Source organism: Saccopteryx bilineata, chromosome 5 (genome assembly GCF_036850765.1).
Source record: "Saccopteryx bilineata isolate mSacBil1 chromosome 5, mSacBil1_pri_phased_curated, whole genome shotgun sequence".
NCBI lineage: Eukaryota > Metazoa > Chordata > Mammalia > Chiroptera > Emballonuridae > Saccopteryx > Saccopteryx bilineata.
Window position 1 is genome coordinate 215269875 of NC_089494.1, and position 24693 is coordinate 215294567.

A 24693-nucleotide genomic window follows, 5' to 3' on the forward strand; every position below is an offset into this window, starting at 1 on the left:
TTATTTTAATATCTCATTATAATAGAATAATTTGCTTGGCTAGGAATAACTGAAATGAGTTGCTACCCCCAATATTTTCAAATACGTAAAATTGGGTTAAAGCTGAATATCCCCGGTAACCTTGAAGAGGTAAAAAAAATTCAGAAAGTGACAACCTAGTTGAGCTGTAGAGTGTGAAAAGTGAAAGAATAATCCAGGTTGGTTAGCTTTCCTTAAACTAGGAACTGTTTGGACTAAAGACAGATAAATGAGCTCTAGGTCATCACTTGCAGAAAGACGCGTTCTTCTTTCCTGACCATTGCTTCTAGTCACAGGTTATTTGGATTACCCTTCGGCAATCTTGTTCTGTTTCCTTCGTCAGGGTTTTTTAAAGATCCCAATCAGGCATGAACATGAGTATGAAGAAGCTCTGGGATGCAGTTAGAGCAAAAGTTTTAAGTGGGGTATATGAATCAGCAGCTGCCTTACTTGTGGCAAAGGTTACTTCTGCACTCTTAAGGGTTATGGTCAAAACATAAATTCAACCATTCTGACTGACCCTTTCTCTGTTTGATCAACACAATGGGCATGGAGGGGCAGGAGAGCTAGAAGCTCAATTTTACAGAAGATATTGTTAGTATCTTCAAGAACCATAGGTTCCATTTAAGTGATACTACTTTCCCCGCACAATCCTTTCACCACTGCAGCCTAAGGTCACAGAGATACATTTTGTTTTTTCAGCAGCCTGGACCATAGACCACATTACTACATTCTCATTGGTTGAGACTGTATAACAGACATTTCTTTGTCATAGTGATAAAGAATAAAATAGTGTATGTAAAGTACTAGCTCTGTGCCTAACACAGTAAGTAGTTGTTATTATATCATTAGCTCCATGATAAGTTGGTTGGGGTAGAAGAGGGGTTGCAGAAAAGAACAAAACCTTTTCTTTACTATTATGTTGCTCTTAAGGGGGTAGGGAGTTCTAAAATTCTGCATGGTGGGTGTTAGAGGACTAGACATTCACAGCTTTTTTCCATTAGAAATAAGCACATTGAAGAAAGCCTAGAAGTAAACCCATGCCTATATGGTTAATTAATCTATGACAAAGGAGGCAAGAATAAGTAAAGGGGTAAAGATAGTCTATTAAATAAATGGTGTTGTGAAAATTAGATATGTGCAAAATAAATAAATAAGTAAAAATGATCACTTCCTTACACCCTATGCAAGAATAAACTCAAAATGAATTAAATATTTAAATATAAGACCTGAAACCATAAAACCTCTAAAAGAAAACATAGGTAGTAAACTATCTGACATTACTCTTAGTAAAGAGAAGCAAAAAATAAAATAACTACATCGAACTAAAAATTTATTGCAGAGCAAGGGAAACCATCAACAAAATGAAAAGATAGCCTACCAGTTAGGGGAAAATATTTTCTAATGATACATTTAATAAGTGATTAACATCCAAAAATTATATAAAACTCATACAACTTAACACCAAAAAAATAATAAATTCAATTAAAAGATAGTTTGAAGACCTGAAAACACATTTCTCCAAAGAGGACATACAGATAGCTAATAGACATGTGCAAACATGCTCAATCAACATCACTAATCATCAGAGAAATGCAAGTTGAAACTACAATGAGATACCACCTCACAACAAACAAGTATTGGTGAGGATATAGAGAAGAGGGAACCCTCATGCACTGTTGGTGGAATGCAGATTGGTGCGGCCACTGTGAAAAACAGCATGGAAGTTCCTCAAAAATTAAATTGAACTACATTATGACCCAACAGTTTTACTTCTATGTATTTATCCTAAGAAATCTGAAACACTAATTTAAAAACATATTTGCATCCCTATGTACACTGCAACATTATTAACAATAGCCAAGATATGGATGCAACCCAAATACTTATCAATAGATGATTGTATAACCCTCCTGCACTGCTGGTGGGAATGCAGACTTGTGCAGCCACGGTGGAAAACAGTATGGAGATTCCTCAAAAAATTGAAAATGGAACTGCCCTTTGATCCAGCTATCCCACTATTAGGAATATATCTTAAGAATGACAAATCACTGATCCAAAAGAAAAAATGCACCCCCATGGTTTTGCAGCATTGTTTATAATAACCAAGATCTGGAAACAGCCCAAGTGTCTGTAAGTGGACGAGTGGATAAAAATGCAGTGGTACATATACACAATGGAATCCTACATGGCTGTGAAAAAGAAAGAAATCTTACCTTTTGTGACAGCATAAATGGACCTGGAGATTTTTTTTTTTTTTTTTTTTTACAGAGACAGAGAGTCAGAGAGAGGGACAGATAGGGACAGACAGACAGGAACAGAGAGAGATGAGAAGCATCAATCATCAGTTTTTCGTTGCAACACCTTAGTTGTTCATTGATTGCTCTCTCATATGTGCCTTGACCGCGGGCCTTCAGCAGACCAAGTAACCCCTTGCTTGAGCCAGTGACCTTGGGTCCAAACTGGTGAGCTTTTTGCTCAAACCAGATGAGCCAGCGCTCAAGCTGGCAACCTCAGGGTCTTGAACCTGGGTCTTCTGCATCCCAGTTTGACGCTCTATCCACTGCGCCACTGCCCGGTCAGGCTGGACCTGGAGATTATTATGCTAAGTGAAATAAGCCAGGCAGAGAAAGAAAAATATCATATGATCTCTGTTGGGCAGATAAAATATATTATGCTCACTTTGTTAAGGATGGCACTGCCCACATCAAAGCCCATCATCCAGGTGATATTAGTTGCCCTTCTTGCTTGGGATGGGCATGATTATATTAATGTGTGTTGGGGGCGGGCTGTGGGCAGGCAGGATCCTTGTAGCCTGGGGCTTGGTTTTAGGACTAAGCCTTTCCCACCCTTTTTGATGTGGGGTGGTGCACTCTCACGAGGAATCCCATTAAGCCTCAGATAAGTGACTTTGTATCAGAGACTTCCTTGTTTGTATATTGGATTAAAGGTTTTGATTTCTAAACTATAAAGTGGGGCAGACTGGGAGCTTGCTCTCTCGGTTCCTGAGATTAGCATTAGAGAGGAGAGCAGACAAAGTCCACGTGGAAAAGACCAAGAGAAGCAGCCAAGATGGTGGAGTGTTGAAGGAGAAGTCAGTTTGTGCAGAGTTTGTGCAGGGAGAAGGAGATGGGGAACAGAAGTAAACAAGTCTGGTGAACTAGGAACCTTTGATTCTAGGAAACTCAGATAAGTCAGTGGCTTTGCAAACAATGAATGAGTGGGTTTTGGAGCCCAGTGTGTGTTTTTACTTGCCCGCTGGGTGCAAGCTAAGATTAAAGCTAATGGTCCACCAGTTCTTGGCTCCATTGTTTCATTACTGTCTGCCCAAATCTAATGCAAACCTGTATGGGCCAGGCAGCTGGGATGGTGGCTGTGGCTACTGGCTTTACAATCTCACATATATGTGAAATTTAATGAACAAAGTGAACTGAGGAATGGAATAGAGGCAGAGACAAGGTCCCAAGGATCAGAGAGACATCAGTCAGAGGGAAGGGGGATGAGGGGATGGAATCGAGAAGGTAAAGGGTTTAGTGAAACTATATATATGATATATAACACAGAGATAAAGATAACAGGACAGCAAATCCTAGAGGGAAGGGGGGAGGGAGTTGGGGCAAAAGGATTATAAAAAGGGACACAGGGGTGAGGGGTGAGGAAGTTATATTCAGTGGAACACTTGAACCCATGTAAACACAATAAATTAAAAATTAATAAAAAATTTTAAAAAATAGATGATTGTATAGATGTGCTACATATGCAATGAACATTACTCAGCCATAAAAAATAAAGAGATCTTACCAGCTGAGACATGCATAGACTTAGAAGGTGTTATGCTAAGTGAAATAAGTCAGACAGAAAGGCAAATACCAGATGATTTCACTTATTTGTGAAATCTAAAGAAGAAAATAAATGAACAAGCAACACAGAAGCAGACTCATAGATACAGAGAACAAACTGATTGTTGCCAGATGGGTGGGGTATTGTGGGGCAGGGTGAAAAAGGTGAAGGGATTAAAAAGTGCAAATTGGTAGTCACAAAATAGCCACAGGGATGTAAAGTACAGCATAGGGAACACAGTCAACAATATTGTAATAACTAACTATGTATGGTGCCTGGTAGTACTAGACATATTGGGGAGATCACTGCATAGAGTATGTAAATGTCTAACCTCTATGCTGTACACCTGAAACTAATATAAAATAATATAGAATGTTAACTGTAATGGAAAAGAAATTTAGCCGTGGCCGGATAGCTCAGTTGCTTTGAGCATTGTCCCAAAGTGCAAAGGTTGCAGGTTAGATCCCTGGTCAGGGCACATACAGGAACAGCTCAATGTTCCTGTCTCTCTCCCTTCCTCTCTCACTGAATAAATTTTAAAAAAATTATTTTTAATGAAAGGAAATAAACATACTTAAATACTTAATTTGAAAGGTGTAAAACCACCACTTAAAATATTTTTCTCTCCCTAAGACAACTATATGGATAAAGATTTCCAGAAAAAGGAAAATGTAAGGAATTTTTAGCAGATGACTTTCTATTCTGTTCCATCCACTTGCTCTTGAATCTCGGTCCTCACCCCGGATCTGCTGCCTTAGGTTTCCTTAGCATGGCTGTTTTTCCCCAGTACCATGTTCCTAGGCAAGGGATATGCTTTTCTACCTCTCTTTGTGTTCTGTAAGGTAGGCTTGGAAAGAAGCAGGAGAAAATTCATCAACAACAAGGAAATAGCTACTTACAGGTTTTTCCAGTTCAATCGTATAGTTTTTTCCTATGCTCATCACTTTGTAGTGCTTGATTTTTGGCACACTAAAATAAAAAAAAAATAAAAAAGGTTAATTTCTATTTGGGTATACTTTTAGGTCAAATCAAACTAAAGTGAGTATAAAAATATCACCAGTATAGTAAAATCTATGTTTCAATGACTAGGCAAAAAAAAAAAAAAAAAAAGCTTTTGTTTTTCTGTTTACCTAGTTCTCTATGCTTCTTTTTGAGAGCTTACAGAGTAGGGATATAGGTAACCCAGGTCATGGAGTAGTTCAATGAGAAATCAACAGGGATAAATAAAGGAATCATGGACCTAAAATCTTTTAGGCAGAAATTATATTTGTGAATGCCGGTAACTTACAAAAGTAGACAATATTATAACACCCTAGGTGGACATATACAAACCAAATATGTATTCTTCTGTGTTCACAGAGGAGTAGAATTGGTGAAAGCAAATTACTTTCCACTCCACCTCATCACTATTCCAGTCCGAAAGCCCTCAGTGGGCTTCCTGGTAGCTTATATAGCACCTTGGACTTACATTTAGGAATATGCTAGGTATTAGGTACTGTACGAACACCTAGGTGAGAATGTGAGTACATTAAATGAAGCTTAATGCCTTTTTCTTCTGTAGTTACACAGCACTCTAAATCAATTCACCCTAAATATATAGTATTATATTGACTGTGAATTGCTTAAGAACAAGAAGCACATTCTATTCACTTTTGTATTCCAACACCAGGCACACAATAAGTATTTATGAAACTGAATTTTAAAACTTTAGGAGCCCACCTCATAGTGCTATTTGCTAGGACTAATTTATACTGAGAACAAGTCAGCATCCGTGCCATTTAGTTTTGAACAATGGGATGTTTGTCTTGAATTCTTTTGATTCATATGGCAGCAGTGTCAGGACCAAGACTTTTTCTAATGTTGAAAAGTAAACATTTATTACTCTGCCATTTGCTTGAAATACAAACTAGTTCAACACCTGTCCAATTTACAGCACCTGGCTAAATCAAAATTGTCTATCAGGACTTTCAGGGTAAGTTTGTCTGAGGACTTCCCATCTTTTTCATCTCTCTTCTCTCCATTTCCAGGTCACATTTCTCTAGGACACAAGGAACTCTCTCCTCATCAACTGTTACATTTAAGTCTTCTCTCAATTGCCTGTGTTGTTGGAAAACAGCTAATAATTTTATTCCATTGGCTTATTCTAGACTAGAGCTTTACTTTCAAAACATAGGATAAACCCTAACCAATCCTCTCCCTTTGCCAAAAGGGATAAAAGGCAAAAAGCATTTCTTAATGCTGAACCTTCAGAATCAGTTACAGACCCGCAAAGGAAACACTTTGGACAGAGTGGGTCATACCAGTAGTACCCTCTGTTGGGGTGATGGGCTCTGGCTTTATCTTTATCCCTACCATGAAAATCATACCTTTATAATCATTCAGTTACTTCTGAAAACTTGCACCAATTCCATTTAGAATTCCTCTATTCCTATGAAATAAGTGATTATTTTTCCTTGTATAATTGATAGAAAGTTTGAAGGGCATGGCCTTTTTTTATATATATACAGAGACAGAGAGAGAGAGTCAGGGAGAGGGATAGATAGGAACAGACAGACAGGAACGGAGAGAGATGAAAAGCATCAATCATTAATTTTTCATTGCACGTTGCAACGCCTTAGTTGTTCATTGATTGCTTTCTCATATGTGCCTTGACCATGGGGCTAGAGCAGACCGAGTATCCCTTGCTCAAGCCAGTGACCCTGGGTCCAAGCTGGTGAGCTTTGCTCAAACCAGATGAGCAGCACGTGCTCAAGCTGGCGACCTCGGGGTCTCAAACCTGGGTCCTCCGCATCCCAATCTGACGCTCTATCTACTGCGCCATGGCCTGGTCAGGAAAGGGCATGGCCTTTATAACTAGAAACATCTAGGTTCAAACTCTGGTTCTGTTTGGTAAGTTCTCTGAGCCTTTGTTTCTTCATCTATTAAATGGAGATGGTAATGCCTTTGCTCACAAGGCTGTTGTGAATTATGTTTGGAAAGTTCTAAGTACACTGTCCAGCACATTTAGACACTCAGTAAATTATAACTATTTTTTATACTTTTTAAAATGTATTGTTTTAAGTTAGTTTCTGTCTCATCTTCTTTATTTGTAAAATATGGACCATACTGTCTCAGCTTTATTGTGCCTGAAGAAAATTGTTGTCAAGCACTCAACACAGCACTCACAGATGATACCCTATAAATGGGGGGAATGATTGTTGTTAGTAATCACTATTGTATCATCATCATCCTCACCACCATGTATGGCAAAGTTGTGAAAGGAAAAGCAGCAAAGGTTAACAAGGTCTCTTGGAACTTTTGACTAACAGGACTAAGTTCTGAAGCAGAAAGGTAGAAAAAAATTCCATTGAAGTCACTTAGGCTTTGACTCTCATTTTAGACTTTTGTTTCTCTTTCATATTTCGTTTTGTTTTTCCAAAAGAATAAAGAGAGGGAGAAAATGAGATTGATAAATTTTGGTATATTGAGGTTTCCTGTGTAGGACCTCAAAAAAAGAAGTAACCTGTCTTTAAAAAAGGATGTGTGGACTTAAATGCGGTTATAAATACTTGTTAACCCCAATTTTTGCAAAGGAATGAACTTTGAGTAAATATTTCTACTGCTTCCTTGGTTAATGGCTTTCCAAAGTGTTTATACTGTTAGCTTGCCACAGAACCCTAAAGCAATTTTTAGAAAAGCAAATCAAACCATGAAGTTTGTTGTAGGGATAGCTTTATGTCTTACAAATTCACACACCACTAGGTTGGGTAAAGGTGGATATTTTACATCGAGAGGAGTCACCTGATAATTTGACATCGAGTGACTTTTGCTGGTTCCTGAGAACTACAATCTTTCCTCCCACTGATTTGTTAACAGATGGAGATAATTTTACTTTCATGGTATTTTGTAAACTGACTTGCCCTTTTCAGTTAGTGTTTTGCCACATACACTCATCTAAACTTGCATGGTTGAATATTTCTCCTACAACCTATAAGAAAATGAATTGGTTTTGTGGGTAACATGGATTTCTGCCAAGCGTTTACATTAAGCTCTACAGTCTGAGAAGGTAAAATTCTACGCCTCTCTACAAATGCCTTCTTTTAAAATTAAGTGGTCTGTTAAAAATAAAATATTAAATCTAGGCATTTACATGACCTGTTTTGAGGCATTCGATAACACATGTAACAATACTTAACATTATGTTGTATATCTGACTCATAAGGAAAAGTTTACAATAACGGCTAAAAATTTCTTAACCATTTTCATGTTATACACTATGCCCCAAAGTCTGAACACTGGCTCTAGTTTTAGAATGCTCTAGTTTAACCATTCTGCCTCACTCCTTGCTTCCTAAATATGAACTTTTGGGGGTGGGAGAGTAATTAGTTTTATGAAATGTTATGTTCTTATGACCATCAAGCTGTACAAAAGTATGAACTATATAAATTTAAACTGGAAGTGAATATACTAAAATTAGAAGTGTATAACTTTGAAATGAACTTCTTTGCCAGACACGTATGAATTTAAATACAATATAAATAGAAGTTAAAAACTGTGAAAACTGTGGCATTAAATTCATATCCTAAGTATAGAAACTTCTTGCATTTGGTCAAAAACCACATTTACAGCAGAAAAAAACTATTTCACAAAGCTCGCTCATACAGAAAGTGCAATGCAAAAGTTGGGCTAAATTAGACAACCTTAAATGAGACCTGGCAACTATTGCACAGGAAATATATAGTCTTTAAAGAACTATTAGATCTCAGGATTTTGTTTCATTCAGAATAGTAGCACTGGGTTTACATGCAAATCAATCAAACACTGAACCCTAACCAAGAAAAAAAAATAATATGAAGGAAAAATTTTCTCATTCTTTTGTGTAATCTGGTTCACCTTTTACGAAGTTGGGTGGTTTCTTTTTTTTAAAATCTGCAAGATAAGTTCTAATTCAGGTTTCTATATTCTTATTTTTTTAAGTGGAAGTAAAAACATTCTTCAATAGCCTGAGCAGGTGGTAGTGCAGTGGATAGAGCATCGGGCTGGGATGCAGAGGATCCAGGTTTGAAAATCTGAGGTCGCCGGCTTGAGCGCGGGCTCATCCAGTTTGAGCGCAGGGTCACTGGCTTGAGCCCAAAAGTCACTGGCTTGAGCAAGGGGTTACTATTTCTGCTGCAGCCCCCGGGTCAAGGTATATATGAGAAAGCAACTGATGTACAAGCAATCAATGAACAACTAAGATGCTGCAATGAATAACTGATGCTTCTCATCTCTCTCCCTTCCTGTCTGTCCCTCTATCTGACTCTCTCTCTCTCTCTCTCAGTCTCTGTCTTTGTCAAAAACAACAACAACAACACAACAACAACAACAAAAACAGTCTTCAATATTTTATGTGATAGTTACTATCCTACACCCTGAAAAGGAATAATTTCCTTGATCAGGTATAGTAAATACATAGAAAAACCCACTTTGTTCCCAGGAATTCTTCTAAGCTCACTGATAGTTAACAGCCATCATAATTTTTATTTATGTTGGATTTGTTTCAAGATGGCCAATTAAATGATAAATAAATTATAACTAAATAATCTATGATATTCTCCTATATTAGTTGAAAAGTATTAACTCCAATTCTTAGCCTATAATAAACAAAAAAATAATGAAACTGAAAGGTTAAGTTGTGGAAAACATACACACACACAGATGCTCTTACTTCACACACAGAACCAGGATCTGATTTACCTTCTAACATTCTTGCCAACTATTCAGTGTACATGGCTAGTGTATAAAGAGTAATTGGCAAATGAGTAAAGCTGGTTAGAACATTCATACTAGCAATGCAGCCATAAGGTCATAATTTTTATCTTTTCCTGTGATTGTTTTCTTTTTATTGCTTTTATTCATTGTCAATGTCTTTATATTTAATCTATTTAGAATTATTAGTAACTGTGGTAGATTGGAAGACAGATTCACTGATAGATATGTCATAGCTTAAAAATTAATAGAATATTACCCTCAGAAAAATTAAATTTAAAAATCAAGTTTGTTTTTATACTTTTTTTGAAAAAGAATCACTTAGTGGGTATTTTCATATAGGACAAAACCTCTATATGCTAAGTACATTGTGGGTTGTGAAAATGTTAACTAAGCCAGAGCTCTTATTGAAAAGCAAGTTTTCCTGTACTCTGAGAGCTTCATGAAGTGAACCTTAAAAGATCCAACCGGCCCTGGCCGGTTGGCTCAGCGGTAGAGCGTCGGTCTGGCGTGTGGGGGACCCGGGTTCGATTCCCGGCCAGGGCACATAGGAGAAGCGCCCATTTGCTTCTCTACCCCCACCCCCTCCTTCCTCTCTGTCTCTCTCTTCCCCTCCCGCAGCCAAGGCTCCATTGGAGCAAAGATGGCCCAGGTGCTGGGGATGGCTCCTTGGCCTCTGCCCCAGGTGCTAGAGTGGCTCTGGTCTCGGCAGAGCAACCCCCCGGAGGGGCAGAGCATCGCCCCCTGGTGGGTAGAGCATTGCCCCTGGTGGGCGTGCCGGGTGGATCCCGGTCGGGCGCATGCGGGAGTCTGTCTGACTGTTTCTCCCCGTTTCCAGCTTCAGAAAAATACAAAAAAAAAAAAAAAAAAAAAAAAAAAAAAAAAAAAAAAAGATCCAACCACCTTAGTAACACAGAAAAATCAACTCACGCATGTAAATGTTACATACTTAATCAAACATATATCATTTTACCAGAAAGAAATTATTAACCTTGATGGTTAATCCTCCTAAATGGTCTTTTTCATGGATACATCACATTATGTTACTTCTTTACTTATTACACTCCAATGGCCTCTCATGTCATACAGCGCAAAACCCTTGACCCCACAGTTACTTGTAGGGTTTAGCATGATCAGTCCCCACCCCACCTGTGAACTTTGATCTCCGACCACTTTTTCCTAGCCCACCCTATTGCAATTACAAAGGCCTCTTTTTGTTTCTTGAACAAACCAAGCCTTCACCTACATTGAGCATGTGCACTTGCTGCCTGGAATGCTCTTGTCCCCTATACCGAAATAGTTTGTTCCCCCTTCCTTGTGGTCTCTGCTTAAATGTCAGTTAATAAAGTAGGCCTTCTCTGACCATTCTATATTAAAACAACAGCAACTAGAAAATCTCTTTCTTTTTTAAATATGGAACACCACAAATTTGCATGTCATCCTTACGCAGGGGCCCTGCTAATCTTCTCTGTGTCATGCCAATTTTAGTATATATGCTAGTAAAGCACTTTTTATTACCTCTGAAGTTCCTATTTCTTTCATCCTGGTTTATTTTACTTCCATAGGCCTTATTAGCAGATGTATAACATTTTTGCTTATGTATTTATTTAGTCTGTGTCTCCTTGCAACTATGTAAACTTCCTTAAGCCAGGGATGTTTTGCTCATTACTGTATCCTCAGTACCTGATATATTATTGGCCCATAGTAATTGATCAATAAATATTTGTTGCAATGAATGAATAAATGAACTACATCCAGGACCCAAGTAATTTGCTCACCTTTTTTTTTTTTTTTTACAGAGACAAAGAGAGAGTCAGAGAGAAGGATAGACAGGGACAGACAGACAGGAACAGAGAGATAAGAAGCATCAATCATTAGTTTTTCGTTGCTCGTTGCAACACCTTAGTTGTTCATTGATTGCTTTCTCATATGTGCCTTGACCGCGGGTCTTCAGCAGACTGAGTAACCCCTTGCTCAAGCCAGCAACCTTAGGTTGAAGCTGGTGAGCTTTTGCTCAAACCAGATGAGCCCGCACTCAAGCTGGCTACCTCGGGGTCTCGAACCTGGTCCTTCGCATCCCAGGCCGATGCTCTATCCACTGTGCCACCGCCTGGTCAGGCTAATTTGCTCATCTTATTCTCTATTGCAAATATTGGCCTTGGCTTAGTCTTTAGCATTGCTTATATAACATTCCCTCCCTATTCTTGAGTTCATATTTTCAGCCCAACAAAACACATAACAGACGCTGATCTGAACTTTATGATCTTTCTATAGTGATATCATGCTTTTAATAATTTCATATATTTTTTTAATTAAGTATACTCTATCTCCTGCCGGATAGTGATGGAGAAATTTCTGCTGTCACTTCCAGGCCTCAGGATCATGCTTCCCAGCGAAGGGTTCTTCTCAAGCATCTCAGTTGCTTCTTTTCGAGACACTGTATAAAAACATCTACAGAGGTGAGATAGAAAACATAATTGTTTTAAAATGATAAAAATCACTACCTGAAAAAATGCTACTAAAGTCTTGACCAGATAGCTCAGTTGGTTAAAGTGTCGTCCTGATATGCGTAAGTTGTAGGTTTGATTTCTAGTTAGGCACATACAGGAACAAATCGATGTTTCTCTCTCTCCCTCTCTCTCTATTGCCTGTCCTCTTAAATTAATAAGTAAAGCATTTTTAAATGCTACTAAATAACTTTAAGAGTTGCAGTCATTAACTTTTCTTAAAATCCCCAGCTTTATTATTATAATTACAATAATATAATTACTGTTATTACAGGCCTGCACCACTATGAGTATGTGTATACTTAACATCCTCCTTCCCTTATTCCTCCAAAGCCTCTTTCTCTAACCAAAGGGGACCTGAGAAGTTATCTACTGATCAGTATATATATAATCACTACTGCCATTTGAAAATCTAAGACAAGAATTAATCTTTCTCCAGTCGCAGTTTAATAGGCTCTAGGACAAATAATATTTGTTTTGGTAGTTTCTTTCCAGAGATACAAACATCGCTATACATGTTTCTCTTTTATGGTCTCTATTATAATTATTTATATTTAAGGGTATGTCTTAATTCCGTTTGGATTTCTTATAACACTACTAGTGTTTTTACATGTACACTTTTAAGAAAGCACTTCTTATTTTTATTGTAAATATTATAATCAAGGAAATATATAGTCACAGAAAAATATCTGGCAGTATATGTAATACACCAAAATGTTAACAGCAAATATCTTTGAGTTGTGAAATAAGGAATGATTTTAGTCTTCTTTTTATTGATCTGTAAAAACATATACTGTTTCATAGAGCACAAAAGGAAAAGAAGCAGCCTGTGACTTTTAACCTTTCAGTCCATCAGTTGCCATTGGTTTCAGCTAAAAATAATGGTGGGCAGGTTTCAGTGATTATAGTATAGAAAGAACAAACATGTATTAGAAACTGATGTCAAAGACGGTCCCAGGACAAGTTTCATTGATGAGAAGTTGACCAAGATTCCAGGAGAAAGAAGTTCACAATTTTAGCCACATTTTTAAATAATATAACAGCAGAAAAATAGATGTAGGATGCTACTGAATTCAGCATGTTCTATGCCTCTTTAATTTTCCAACACCTTATACACTTTATACCGGGTCTTCCTCAAATTGCATGCTCAATGACTACTCACTGATTGACTGAACAATGGACAGCACATTGTTATTTTTAATTCTTTGGTATAATTTAATGATAGAATACCAGTCAATCAGAGAGTTGCATGGTGAAAAAAATATCATTTCCTTCCTTCCTCATAACAGTTTTTATTTAGGTTTAAACTTTGGAAAGACTATCTGTTTGACCTAACAGTGTGGGTGGAAGGGGATTTCCTGTGTGGTAAGAGAGTTGGTTCAAATCTGCATATTGCATTCTGTTGATCATGACACAGAAGAGGAAATGTGGCATGTACTCAGAAATATGCTTTTATCCACAAAACAGCTTATGGCCCCTGGCTTAATAATGTCAATGACTAACTCTCTTTGATAAATAGAAATTAATATTAACAATCTAATAAATAATCTAGAGTTGACGGTGCACTTACGCTGGCATAGGGTTCAGTACATCCACATAATCTTCGATTGGTTCCCTCTCCTTTTCCAGAGATGTACTTGGTAGCTGCTCTGTCTCAATCCTCCTTTTCCTTTCTCTCTCTAAGACTTCATGCAGCCTAATTACTTGTCCAGGAAGGAGAGACACATGTTGTGGAACTGACAGCTGAAACCAATTAGAACAGTAGGGAAACAAGAGAGACAGCAAAATAACCAACCAATCTTTATCAAACTTGAGCCTGTTCTGGTCCTAAGGACCTTCAGTTACCTGTCAGAGATGGATGGGTAGAGTAAAAAACAGACACTCTTGGTGTAAGGTAGGTGTCCTAGAACAGCCTCTAAACCAACTAGAACCTATACAGGTGCCCGATCTTCTTCCAAGAAATGTTTCTTTTGGTCTGGCCCCAAAGTAAAGTGCACCCACCTTGCACTACAGGCTATTTCAAGTAACAACAGATCTGTCATGTTTCATTCTGAGTTGGCCAGTTCTCACTTCCAGGGAAGTCCCAGAGCACCCACCAAGTGCACAGCCGTCACAGGTAACCCACGATTCTCTCCACCAACCGTACGGGAACATGGGGTTGAGATGGCACTATTCATTAGGTGACCAAGAATCAGCAGAGGTCTATATTTTGGTGTGCTTGTGTGTATATTTCAAAGTTTCATTTATATATTAGGAATATAATACTGCTCTACTCACTACAGTATTTTTTAACCTTTTCTAGAGATATATTTTGTATTGAGTAACCTATATTCTCCTGGTTTCTCTTTATACACCTCATAATGGTCAGCTGTATGCTCTTGGAAGGTGCAATCTGAATGGTAGAACACTTTGTCACGTGACACTACCTAGTCTATGTTTTGAGGCAGCTGTGTCTAATTAACCCATTTATGCCTCATGTTCCATTACTGGAATGGTAGTGATGTGGGAGTTATTTATATCCTACTGCTCAAGGTCATCACCGAGGTCTGATTCTTCACACGGGTCTGCCTCCTGAGGGTACGTTCTCACGTGAGTCACTGCTGCAGATATTGGTATGTTAGGAGCTTGTCAAAAAATGATGTGAATTTTGGAGAAATTTTTGAAGAACTGAATTTCAAAAATTTCAACCTCTAGCATAGATGGATTAACATCCTGATCTCCTGAGTAGAGTACATACATGCCTTCCAGGGGGTGTATAAAAAAGTCCATTTGGAATAAAACATTAGAACTGCATTTTCTATTTCCTTAATATCTAATTAACTAGGATAATTATTTATTTTTTAAAACCTGTAGGTACATATATATGAAATTTGAAATAAAAATTTACTAATAAGGGTACAAAATCAAAAGGTTTAAAGGATAGTCTTGTGGATAATTAAGCTAACTAATAATCATGAAGGCTATTTTCTTTTATACCAATTCAGAAAAAAAATAATAGAATGAGGAAAAACTAATGGAACAGCGACTCCTTATTAATTACCTATTATATCCCAATCGCTGTGTTATTGCAAATCTTCACAACAATGCTACAAGATAGGTATACTACTTTTTTTTTTAAGATTTTATTTATTCATTATAGAGAGGGGAGAGAGAGAAGGGGAGAGGAGCAGGAAGCATCAACTCCCATATGTGCCTTGACCAGGCAAGCCCAGGGTTTTGAACCGGCAACCTCAGCGTTTCCAGGCTGACGCTTTATCCACTGCACCACCACAGGTCAGGCTAGGTATACTACTTTAAAAATTAAAAAAAAAAAGGAAAACAGGCTTAGAAATATTAAATAACTAATCCAGGGCCACACTTTCTTTGATTCAAAAGCAACTCTTTCAACATTATTAGTACTGTATCTGTTTCTCAAACTTCTACTTAAGTTCTAACAACAACACAGAGTGATCTGGGATCATTGTGCAAATATGACATTTACAGACCACAAAACTGAAGGCAACTTGTCTTCTTTTGGAAATTCACACATATTTTACATTCTGTAATATATTTATATACATTTTAATTTAAAAAGTATATATTTAATTTAAGGCCTTTCCTCAAGAAAAAAAAAAATAAAAACAAAATTTTGGGACCAAAATGTCAAGTATGTATGTAGTTAGTGTACAAGAAAAACATAAAGCTTTTCCAGTTTTAGTGTACTCCTTGATACCTTCTCAGATACCATTGTGATTCTAGGGCCCCGGTGTAAGACATGCCATAGAACAAAATGCTGCCTTGCCACAACTGAGGAAAAGAATGCAATTACTGCCTAACCTGTGGTGGCGCAGTGGATAAAGCGTCGACCTGGAAATGCTGAGGTCGCCGGTTTGAAACCCTGGGCTTGCCTGGTCAAGGCACATATGGGAGTTGATGCTTCCAGCTCCTCCCCCCCCTTCTTTCTCTTTGTCTCTCCTCTCTGTCTCTCCCTCTCCTTTCTAAAATGAATAAATAAAAAAATTTAAAAAAAACAAAAAAAATAGAATGCAATTACCCAAAGAGTTTCTCCATGCCCCCAAGTCAACATGTCTTTCACATCTTTAACTGGCCTAATATTTAAGCCGCCTATGACTTACCCACATGGTAGTTGAGCCTCCAACTTTTACATGTTGTTGGCTAAAGTAAAGAACCAGCATCCTTCATCTAAAGTACAGTGCTTATTTCACATGGCTGCAAAAATTTTAGTTAAGAACAAGCTTTATTTAACTTACCATATTAAACACAGAACATTTTTTTATCATCTAAAAGTATTAGAGAATATGGTGCTCTTTTGGGGCTGATTATCAAAGTACCTTATGTTTCTAAGACAGTTGCTACAGTGGCTTTATTTGAAATAATGGTAGTTATCTTGCTACAACAGTAAACCATAAGCAGTAGCTCTTACTAACTATTGATCTCAGATAAGATGCCACAAGAGTTGAACAGATAAGCATCCCTTTGTCTTAATACTCACTAAACATTTCAAAGTGAGTTTTATTCTGATGGTCCCTCCCTGTTATGCTGTCTATATTATTCATAAAATCCATTTCAATTAGCATTTTATAAATATGCATCAAATGAATAAGTATGGCTTTGAAAAGTATGTTAGGGGATGTTACATAAGCTAAAAATATCAGAATAGAAAAAGGACCACTGTCAAAAGGATGAGACCAAAAAGTTGCTCTCCCTGATCACCTGTTACTAGCTAGCACACTGCCCTGATTATTTTCTTCATAGCAATTATTATAACTTTAAATTATCTTGTTTTTGTTTGTTTATTGTTTGTTTTTTAGCAACAGAGAGAGAGAAAGAGGGATGAAGGGAAAGAGGGTCAGACAGACAGGAGGAGAGAGATGAGAAGCATCAACTTGTTGTGACACTTTAGTTGTTTGTTGATTGCTTTCTCATACATGCCTTGACCCAGGTGGCGGGTTCCAGCCAAGCCAGCGACCTTGGGTGCAAGCCAGCGACCATGGGGTCATGTCTAGGATCCCATGCTCAGGCCAGCAACCCCACACTAAAGCTGCTGAGCCTGCGCTCAAGCTGGCAAGCTTGGGGTTTCAAACCTGGGTCCTCAGTGTCCCGGGTCAACTCTCTATTCACTGCGCCACTGCCTGGTCAGGCTCTTGTTTGTTTTTTGTTTATTTTATTTCTCCCTTTCCATCCAACTTAATAAGAATAGAAATTTCACAAGTAAGTGTAAAGATTTATATCAGTCTTTTTTTAATGCTTTATCTTTAATAATCCTTTTACTCTGCATGGTTCATAGTAAAAGTTCAATATTTGTTGAATGAATTAATTAATCAAAAGTAATGTTCTTCTTACCTCTGTTACTGTAAGAATGAAGCCTCTCCATTCTTCCCCACTTTCTGTGTTCTCTGTCTAGAGATGAAGACAAAAACAGATACAGAGAAGAAAAGACATGAGTGACTATTTTTAACTTCAAATAACTTCCGAATTTCATGATTGTTTGAAGAAGCTAAAGATATATATGCCATCAAAAATCAAGAGCAACAAAAATGTATATTCTATTGAAGCACACTGTTTTAAAAAGTCAACTGTAATGTTATAAACCACTTAGAATCAGGTGAATGGAAGAAACAATTCATTTTTCTTTTTACTTAGAACTATTAATATTGCTTTCTTTTGTCAGATATTTCAATATTGCTTTCTTTCGTCAGAAGACAAAAGTATACAATTTTAATCTGTTTATTTAGTAAACAAGTAAAATTGTACTCATTTACTTAACTCAAAAAAATTTAAATGTTAGCACACATACTTCTGCATTATGTCAATTCATGGTTACTTCCCTAATTGGTTATTAACATTGACTGGTTTAAAATTTAGCTTTTCTTAAATTGTTATTTTTTTTAAAGAGTCTAGGCCAATTGCTTTGCAGAATGTCTCTGAATTTATGAAATATGGGTTTGTCTAATTCAGTGGTTCCAAACATGTATCATGTTGGACCTGTCTCAGAATCACCTAGGAACTTGGTGAATGCCAAGTTTTTGAAGACCAATTCAAGGACAACTTTTAAAAAACACCAGGTGGGATCTCTGACTTCATCACAAGACAAAGTATATGGTTTCAAATACTTGTATACTAAACAAATGAACATGCCCTTTTAAATCCCTATTTAGACAAGCATAGTTCTTGGCAAAAGGCAATAAATATTAACAAAATATAGGACTTGGCACTTCTCATGTAATATTCCTCTTTACCTCAGCCACTAGGCTGTGAAGAGGTGAATGCTATTTATAACCACAACTGTTTCAGACTGATTTCTTCTCTTCACTCACCTTCAGTTGCACTTCTTCTTTTGGCAAAACAATGGTGAATTGTGCACAATTCTTGTCATTTGAATTCTGCTCAGTAAGGCATGTGAGGTCGATTATGTCTAACTTGTCACAGTACTGCAAAGACAAAGGAAAATTTCATTAAATTATTTCATGAATAACATACATTAGTTTTAGTAAGAAGGAAAGTAAATAATATCTTCCTTTCAACTGATTGATAGTTTGCATGATATCCTGGTTTTCAGTGTGTCACCTCTTTCCAACTCAACGAGCACTTGAAAATATATTATGTGCTGGAGGTGTCTCTTACAAGTGTGCAAGCTGATTTGTTAAATTTTCAGGAATTTTGCTAGCTGGTTGTTAAACACAGCCTTTATTAAAGTTAAATTATATAAACAGATAAGTACATTAATTTAAAAAAAGATAATTAAAAATCAAAATTCATCATTTTCTAATTATATTACCACATAACATTTGCTATGCTCTTACAGTTGTTTACATCTTCATTTCTGTGTGGTGGAAATATGCTATATAATGGTGTGTTACTGTGCCTTTCTTCCCACCTCCATGTTCAGTGAGGTCACGTAATAGATTGAAACCCACACATGGTAGGAATGTTCACACCTTGGAAATTGGTAAACCTTACCATTTAGGGCTTGGTTTATTGTTTTATTAATTATCTTAGAGGCCAGCAATTATTTTCTGCAAAGGTCAAATAGTAAACATTTTAGGCTTTTTGGACCACATGCAGTCTCTGTTGCAAATTATTATTATTATTATTTTAACAACACTTTATAAGTGTAAAAACATTCTTAGCTCATAGAGTGTAGAAAATTGGGCCGAGATTTTGCACAAGTGCCATAGTTTGCTGGCTTCTGATCTGGACTTAAAAAAGTGAAAGAGAAAATATTTATAATGCAGATGAAACTTTAAAATTTGTTGTGTCTCAAACTTTTTCATTTTGAACAGAACAAAAAATTAACAAAATATTATTCTATAATTCAAAAACCCTAATTCAGCAAAGAAGTTGTTGGTGTTGTTGAAAAATAGGTGAAATTCTGACATACATGATTGTTTTACTTTCCTTTTACTTGTTAATGTAAACAAAAATATTAGCTAATATTCATGTCAAATATCATTTAATGACAATAAATTTGTTAGGAAAACAGCATATTGAAAAACAACCCTATTTATCATATCATAATTGAATTGCAATTCCAATATGCATTCAGGAAAATCAACAAAAACATTCCATGAGAATCATTTGCTTATATGAAAACTATAATAAAAAGTATTGTATATTTTTAATTGTGTACCATACATTCTTTATTTATTTATTTATTTGTATTTTTCCAAAGTTGGAAACGGGGAGGCAGTCAGACAGACTCCCGTATGCACCCGACCGAGATCCACCCGGCATGCCCACCAGGGGGCGATGCTCTGCCCATCTGGGGTGTCGCTCTGCCTCAATCAGAGCCATTCTAGCACCTGAGGCAGAGGCCACAGAGCCATTCCCAGCGCTGGGCCAACTTTGCTCCAATGGAGCCTTGGCTGCAGGAGGGGAAGAGAGAGAGAGAAAGGAAGGAGAGGGGGAGGGGTGGAGAAGCAGATGGGCTCTTCTCCTGTGTGCCCTGGCCAGGAATCAAACCTGGGACTCCCGCACGCCAGGCCCACACTCTACTACTGAGCCAACTGGCCAGGGCCCCATACATTCTTTATGTCAATCTTTATAATACATTTATATACATATATTCATACATATATATGGTTTACAAACTATATTTATATTGTTGGGCAGATAAAATATATTATGCTCACTTTGTTAAAGATGGTGCTGCTCACGTGAAAGCCCGTCGCCCAGGTGATAGTATTAATTGCACTTCTTGCTTGGGATGGGCGTGATTGTATTAATGTGTGTTGTGGGAGAGCTTTCATGCCAAAAGGTTTTAAAAAGGAGATCACATTGTTCGGGAGAAGTGTGATTATGTTCTTCTAGGAGGAGAGCAGAGAGGAGAGCAGATAAAGGCCATGTGGAGGAGGCCAGGAGAAGCAGCCAAGATGGCAGAATGCTGAAGGAGAAGCCAGTTTGTGCAGAGTTTGTGCAGAGAGAAGGAGATGGAGATCAGAGGTGAATAAGGCTGGTGAGCTAGAAACCTTAGATTCTAAAAAACTCGGTTAAGTCAGTAACTTTGTGAGCACTGAATGAGAAGGTTTTGGAGCCAGTGTGTGTTTTTACTTGCTCACTGGGTGCAAGGTAGAATTAAAGGTAATGCCCCACCAGTTCTTGGCTCCATCATTTCATTACTGTAAAGCCAGTATCCACGGCCACCATCACAGCCGTCTGGCCCATGCAGGTTCGCAATAGATTCGGACAGACGGTAATTGTTGGGCAGATAAAATATATTATGCTCACTTTGTTAAAGATGGTGCTGCCCACGTGGAAACCCGTCGTCCAGGTGATATTAGTCGCCCTTCTTGCTTGGAATGGGCATAATTATATTAATGTGTGTTGAGGGCGGGCTGTTGGCAGGCAGGATTCTTATAGCCTGGGGTTTGGTTTTATTTTTTTATTTTTTTTTATTTTTTTTATTTTTTAATTATTTTATTTATTTATTTATTTGCATTTTTCTGAAGCTGGAAACAGGGAGAGACAGTCAGACACTCCCGCATGCGCCCGACCGGGATCCACCCGGCACGCCCACCATGGGGCGAGGCTCTGCCCATCCTGGGCGTCGCCATGTTGCAACCAGAGCCACTCTAGCGCCTGGGGCAGAGGCCACAGAGCCATCCCCAGCGCCCGGGCCATCCTTGCTCCAATGGAGCCTTGGCTGCGGGAGGGGAAGGGAGAGACAGAGAGGAAGGGAGAGACAGAGAGGAAGGCGCGGCGGAGGGGTGGAGAAGCAAATGGGCGCTTCTCCTATGTGCCCTGGCCGGGAATCGAACCCGGGTCCTCCGCACGCTAGGCCGACGCTCTACCGCTGAGCCAACCAGCCAGGGCTGGGGTTTGGTTTTAGAACTAAGTCTTTCCCACCCTTTTTGATGTGGGGTGGTGCACTCTCATGAGGAATCCATTATGCCTTAGATAAGTGACTTTGTATCAGAGACTTCCTTGTTTGTATATTGGATTAAAGGTGTTGATTTCTGCACTATAAAGTGGGGCAGACCAGGAGCTTGCTCTCTTGGTTCCTGAGATTAGCATTAGAGCAGAGAGCAGGTTGGAGAGCAGAGTATGGCCACGTGGAGGAGAGGAGAGGCAGCCAAGATGGCAGAGTGCTGAAAGAAAAGCCAGGTAGTGCAGAGTTTGTGTAGAGAAAAGAAGATGGGGAACAGAGGTAAATAAGTCTGGTAAGCTAGAAACCTTTGATTCTAGGAAACTCGGATATGGCAGTAGCTTTGTGAGCACTGAATGAGTGTGTTTTGGAGCCCAGTTTGTGTTTTTACTTGCCTACCAGGTGCAAGCTAGGACTAAAGCTCATGGCCCACCAGTTCTTGGCTCTGTTGTTTCATTACTGTTGGGCAGATAAAATGTATTATGCTCACTTTGTTAAAAATAGTGCTGCCCACGTGAGGCCATCGCCCAGGTGATATTAATGTGTGTTAAGAATCCTTGTAGCCTGGGGCTTGGTTTTGGGATTAAGCCTTTCCCACCCTTTTTGATGTGGGGTGGTACAATCCAATCATGCCTCAGAGAAGTGACTTTGTATTAGAGACTTACCTACTTTGTATATTGGATTAGAGGTTGTGAAGCTACAATATAAAGTGGGGGCAAAATGGGAGTTTGCCCTCTTGGTTCCTGAGATTAGAAGAGAGAGCAGAGGAGAGCAGAGAAAGGCCACGTGGAGGAGACCAGGAGAAGCAGCCAAGCTGGCGGAGTGCTGAGTGAGATGCCAGTTTGTGTAGAGTTTGTATCTGGCATAAGGAAGGAGATGGGGAACTGAGGAGAATAAGGCTGGTGAGCTAGAAACCTTTGATTCTAGGAAACTCGGATAAGTCAGTAGCTTTGTGAGCACTGAATGTGATTGGGTTTTGGAGCCCAGTGTGTATTTTGACTTGCCCGCCGGGTGCAAGCTAGAATTAAAGACTATGGCCCATCAGTTTTTGGTTCCGCTGTTTCTTTACCGACTGTCCGAATCCAATGCGAACCTGCATGGGCTGGGAGGCAGCTGTGATGGTAGCCCTGGCTCCTGGTTTTACAATTACCATCTGTCTGAATCCAATGCGAACCTGCATGGGCCAGGAGGCTGTGATAGTGGCCGTTCCTACTGGCCACACAGTAATAAAACAATAAAACTGGTGAGCCATCAGCTTTAATCATAGCTTGCACCCAGCGGGCAAGTAAAAACACACACTGGGCTCCAAAACCCACTCATTCAGTGCTCACAAAGCTACAGACTTTTCCAAGTTTTTGTAGGATCAAAGGTTTCTAGCTCACTAGCCTTTTTATCCTCTGTTCCCCATTTCCTTCTCTCTGCACAAACTCTACACAAACTGGCTTCTCCTACAGCACTCCTCCATCTTGGCTGCTTCTCCTGGCCTCCTCCACGTGACCTTACTCTGCTCTCCTCTCTAATACTAATCTCAGGAATGAAGAGAGAGTAAGCTCCTGGTCTGCCCCACTTTATAGTGTAGAAACCAAAACCTTTAATCCAATATACAAACAAGGAAGTCTCTGATACAAAGTCACTTATCTGAGGCATGACGGGATTGCACTACCCCACATTGAAAAGGGTGGGAAAGGCTTAGTCCTAAAACCAAGCCTCAGGCTACAAGGATCCTGTCTGCCCACAGCCCGCCCTCAACACACATTAATACAATCACACCCATCCCAAGCAATCACCTGGGTGATGGGCTTTCACGTGGGCAGTACCATCTTTAACAAAGTGAGCATAATATATTTTATCTGCCCAACAATTACTGACTGTTCGAATCCAATGTGAACTTGCATGGGCTAGGCGGCTGTGATGGTGTCTGTGGTTACTGGCTTTACATATGTGTGTGTGTAGACTGGTTTATATGTAACTGGCCAGACTTATTCTCTAGTATTAGAAAAATTAGCACCATATCTAATAAGGATAATAGAATTTTTATGGTATAAGTTTTTGCTAAATTAACTTTATTCTTTACTTATTTTTATCTCCTTTTATTTTTCTCCTTGTTATGCATAATATAACTTATTTTACTATATTCTTATGTCTTATTTTATCTTTCTGAATAAATTAGGGCATAAAAATAGTAAGTAAAAATTTCAGAGCAATTTCTGTTTTAATAAGGTTGAGGTTAAGTTTGGGTTGGCCTATTTATTTTCTTTTTTCTTTTCTTTTTTTTTTTTTGTATTTTTTCTAAGCCAGAAACGAGGAGGCAGACAGACTCCCGCATGCGCCTGACCGGGATCCACCCGGCATGCTCACCAGGGGGCGATGCTCTGCCCATCCAGGGCGTCACTCTGTTGCGACCAGAGCCACTCTAGCGCCTGAGGCAGAGGCCACAGAGCCATCCTCAGTGCCTGGGCCAACTTTGCTCCAATGGAGCCTCGGCTGCGGGAGGGGAAGAGAGAGACAGAGAGGAAGGAGAGGGGGAGGGGTGGAGAAGCAGATGGGTGCTTCTCCTGTGTGCCCTGGCTGGAAATTGAACCCGGGACTCCTGCACGCCAGGCCGACGCTCTACCACGGCCTATTTATTTTCAATGAACAAGGAGACATTAAACACAGAAAGAGAGGTTTAAGGGAAGAAAGGCAGAATTAAAAATTTCACAAGAATCTTTTTCTTTGGGTTGTCTAGATTAAGTTCAGTGAATTTTGTTGAGACAAAAGGAAGCAACGAAGGAAGAAGTGGCCAGTTAGATAGAGTGCCTGTAAGCTGATCTATTGATTAGAAAAAAGGAAGTCATATCTTTTTGTTTTTAATTGTAGTGTTGAAAAGAGCCTCACAGGTCATCTCTCTAATCTAGTTTGAATGCCCTCCAGACTATCCTTCCATGTAGTCATCTAGCCTATATTTGAACATCTGAAGCAAAAGGGAACTCATGTCTCTTATGCAATTTGGCCTATTAATAACTTTTTTTCTTGTATTAAGCCACCGTTATTCTTCAGGCAATTTTCATCCCTTTGTCCTATCCCTTTTCTCTGGAATAATACTAACAAACTCAGTGATTTACACGACCTCCTGAGAGCCTTTCAAACTAAATGCAGCTGTATGGCCATGCAGATACAGGTTCCCATTAGATTCTGGCAGATGGTAAAGAAACAGTGGAGCCAAAAAATGGTGGGCATTCCTTTATTAAAGTCTCG

At 38.7% G+C, this 24693-nt stretch overlaps 1 protein-coding gene and 1 pseudogene across 2 annotated transcripts in view; both read right to left on the reverse strand.

Moving 5' to 3' along the window:
* Positions 1-24693, reverse strand: part of STAP1 (signal transducing adaptor family member 1) — a 59721-nt gene that overhangs the window by 4687 nt on the left and 30341 nt on the right. For both annotated transcript variants that reach the window (XM_066278713.1, XM_066278712.1), the window contains exons 5-9: positions 18410-18523; positions 17436-17492; positions 13663-13835; positions 11908-12036; positions 4758-4827 (exon numbers count right to left, since the gene is read on the reverse strand). In XM_066278713.1, coding sequence (XP_066134810.1) covers positions 4758-4827; positions 11908-12036; positions 13663-13835; positions 17436-17492; positions 18410-18523 — 543 coding nt within the window. The remainder of the gene's footprint in view (positions 1-4757; positions 4828-11907; positions 12037-13662; positions 13836-17435; positions 17493-18409; positions 18524-24693) is intronic.
* Positions 10993-11093, reverse strand: LOC136307102 (U6 spliceosomal RNA; annotated as a pseudogene).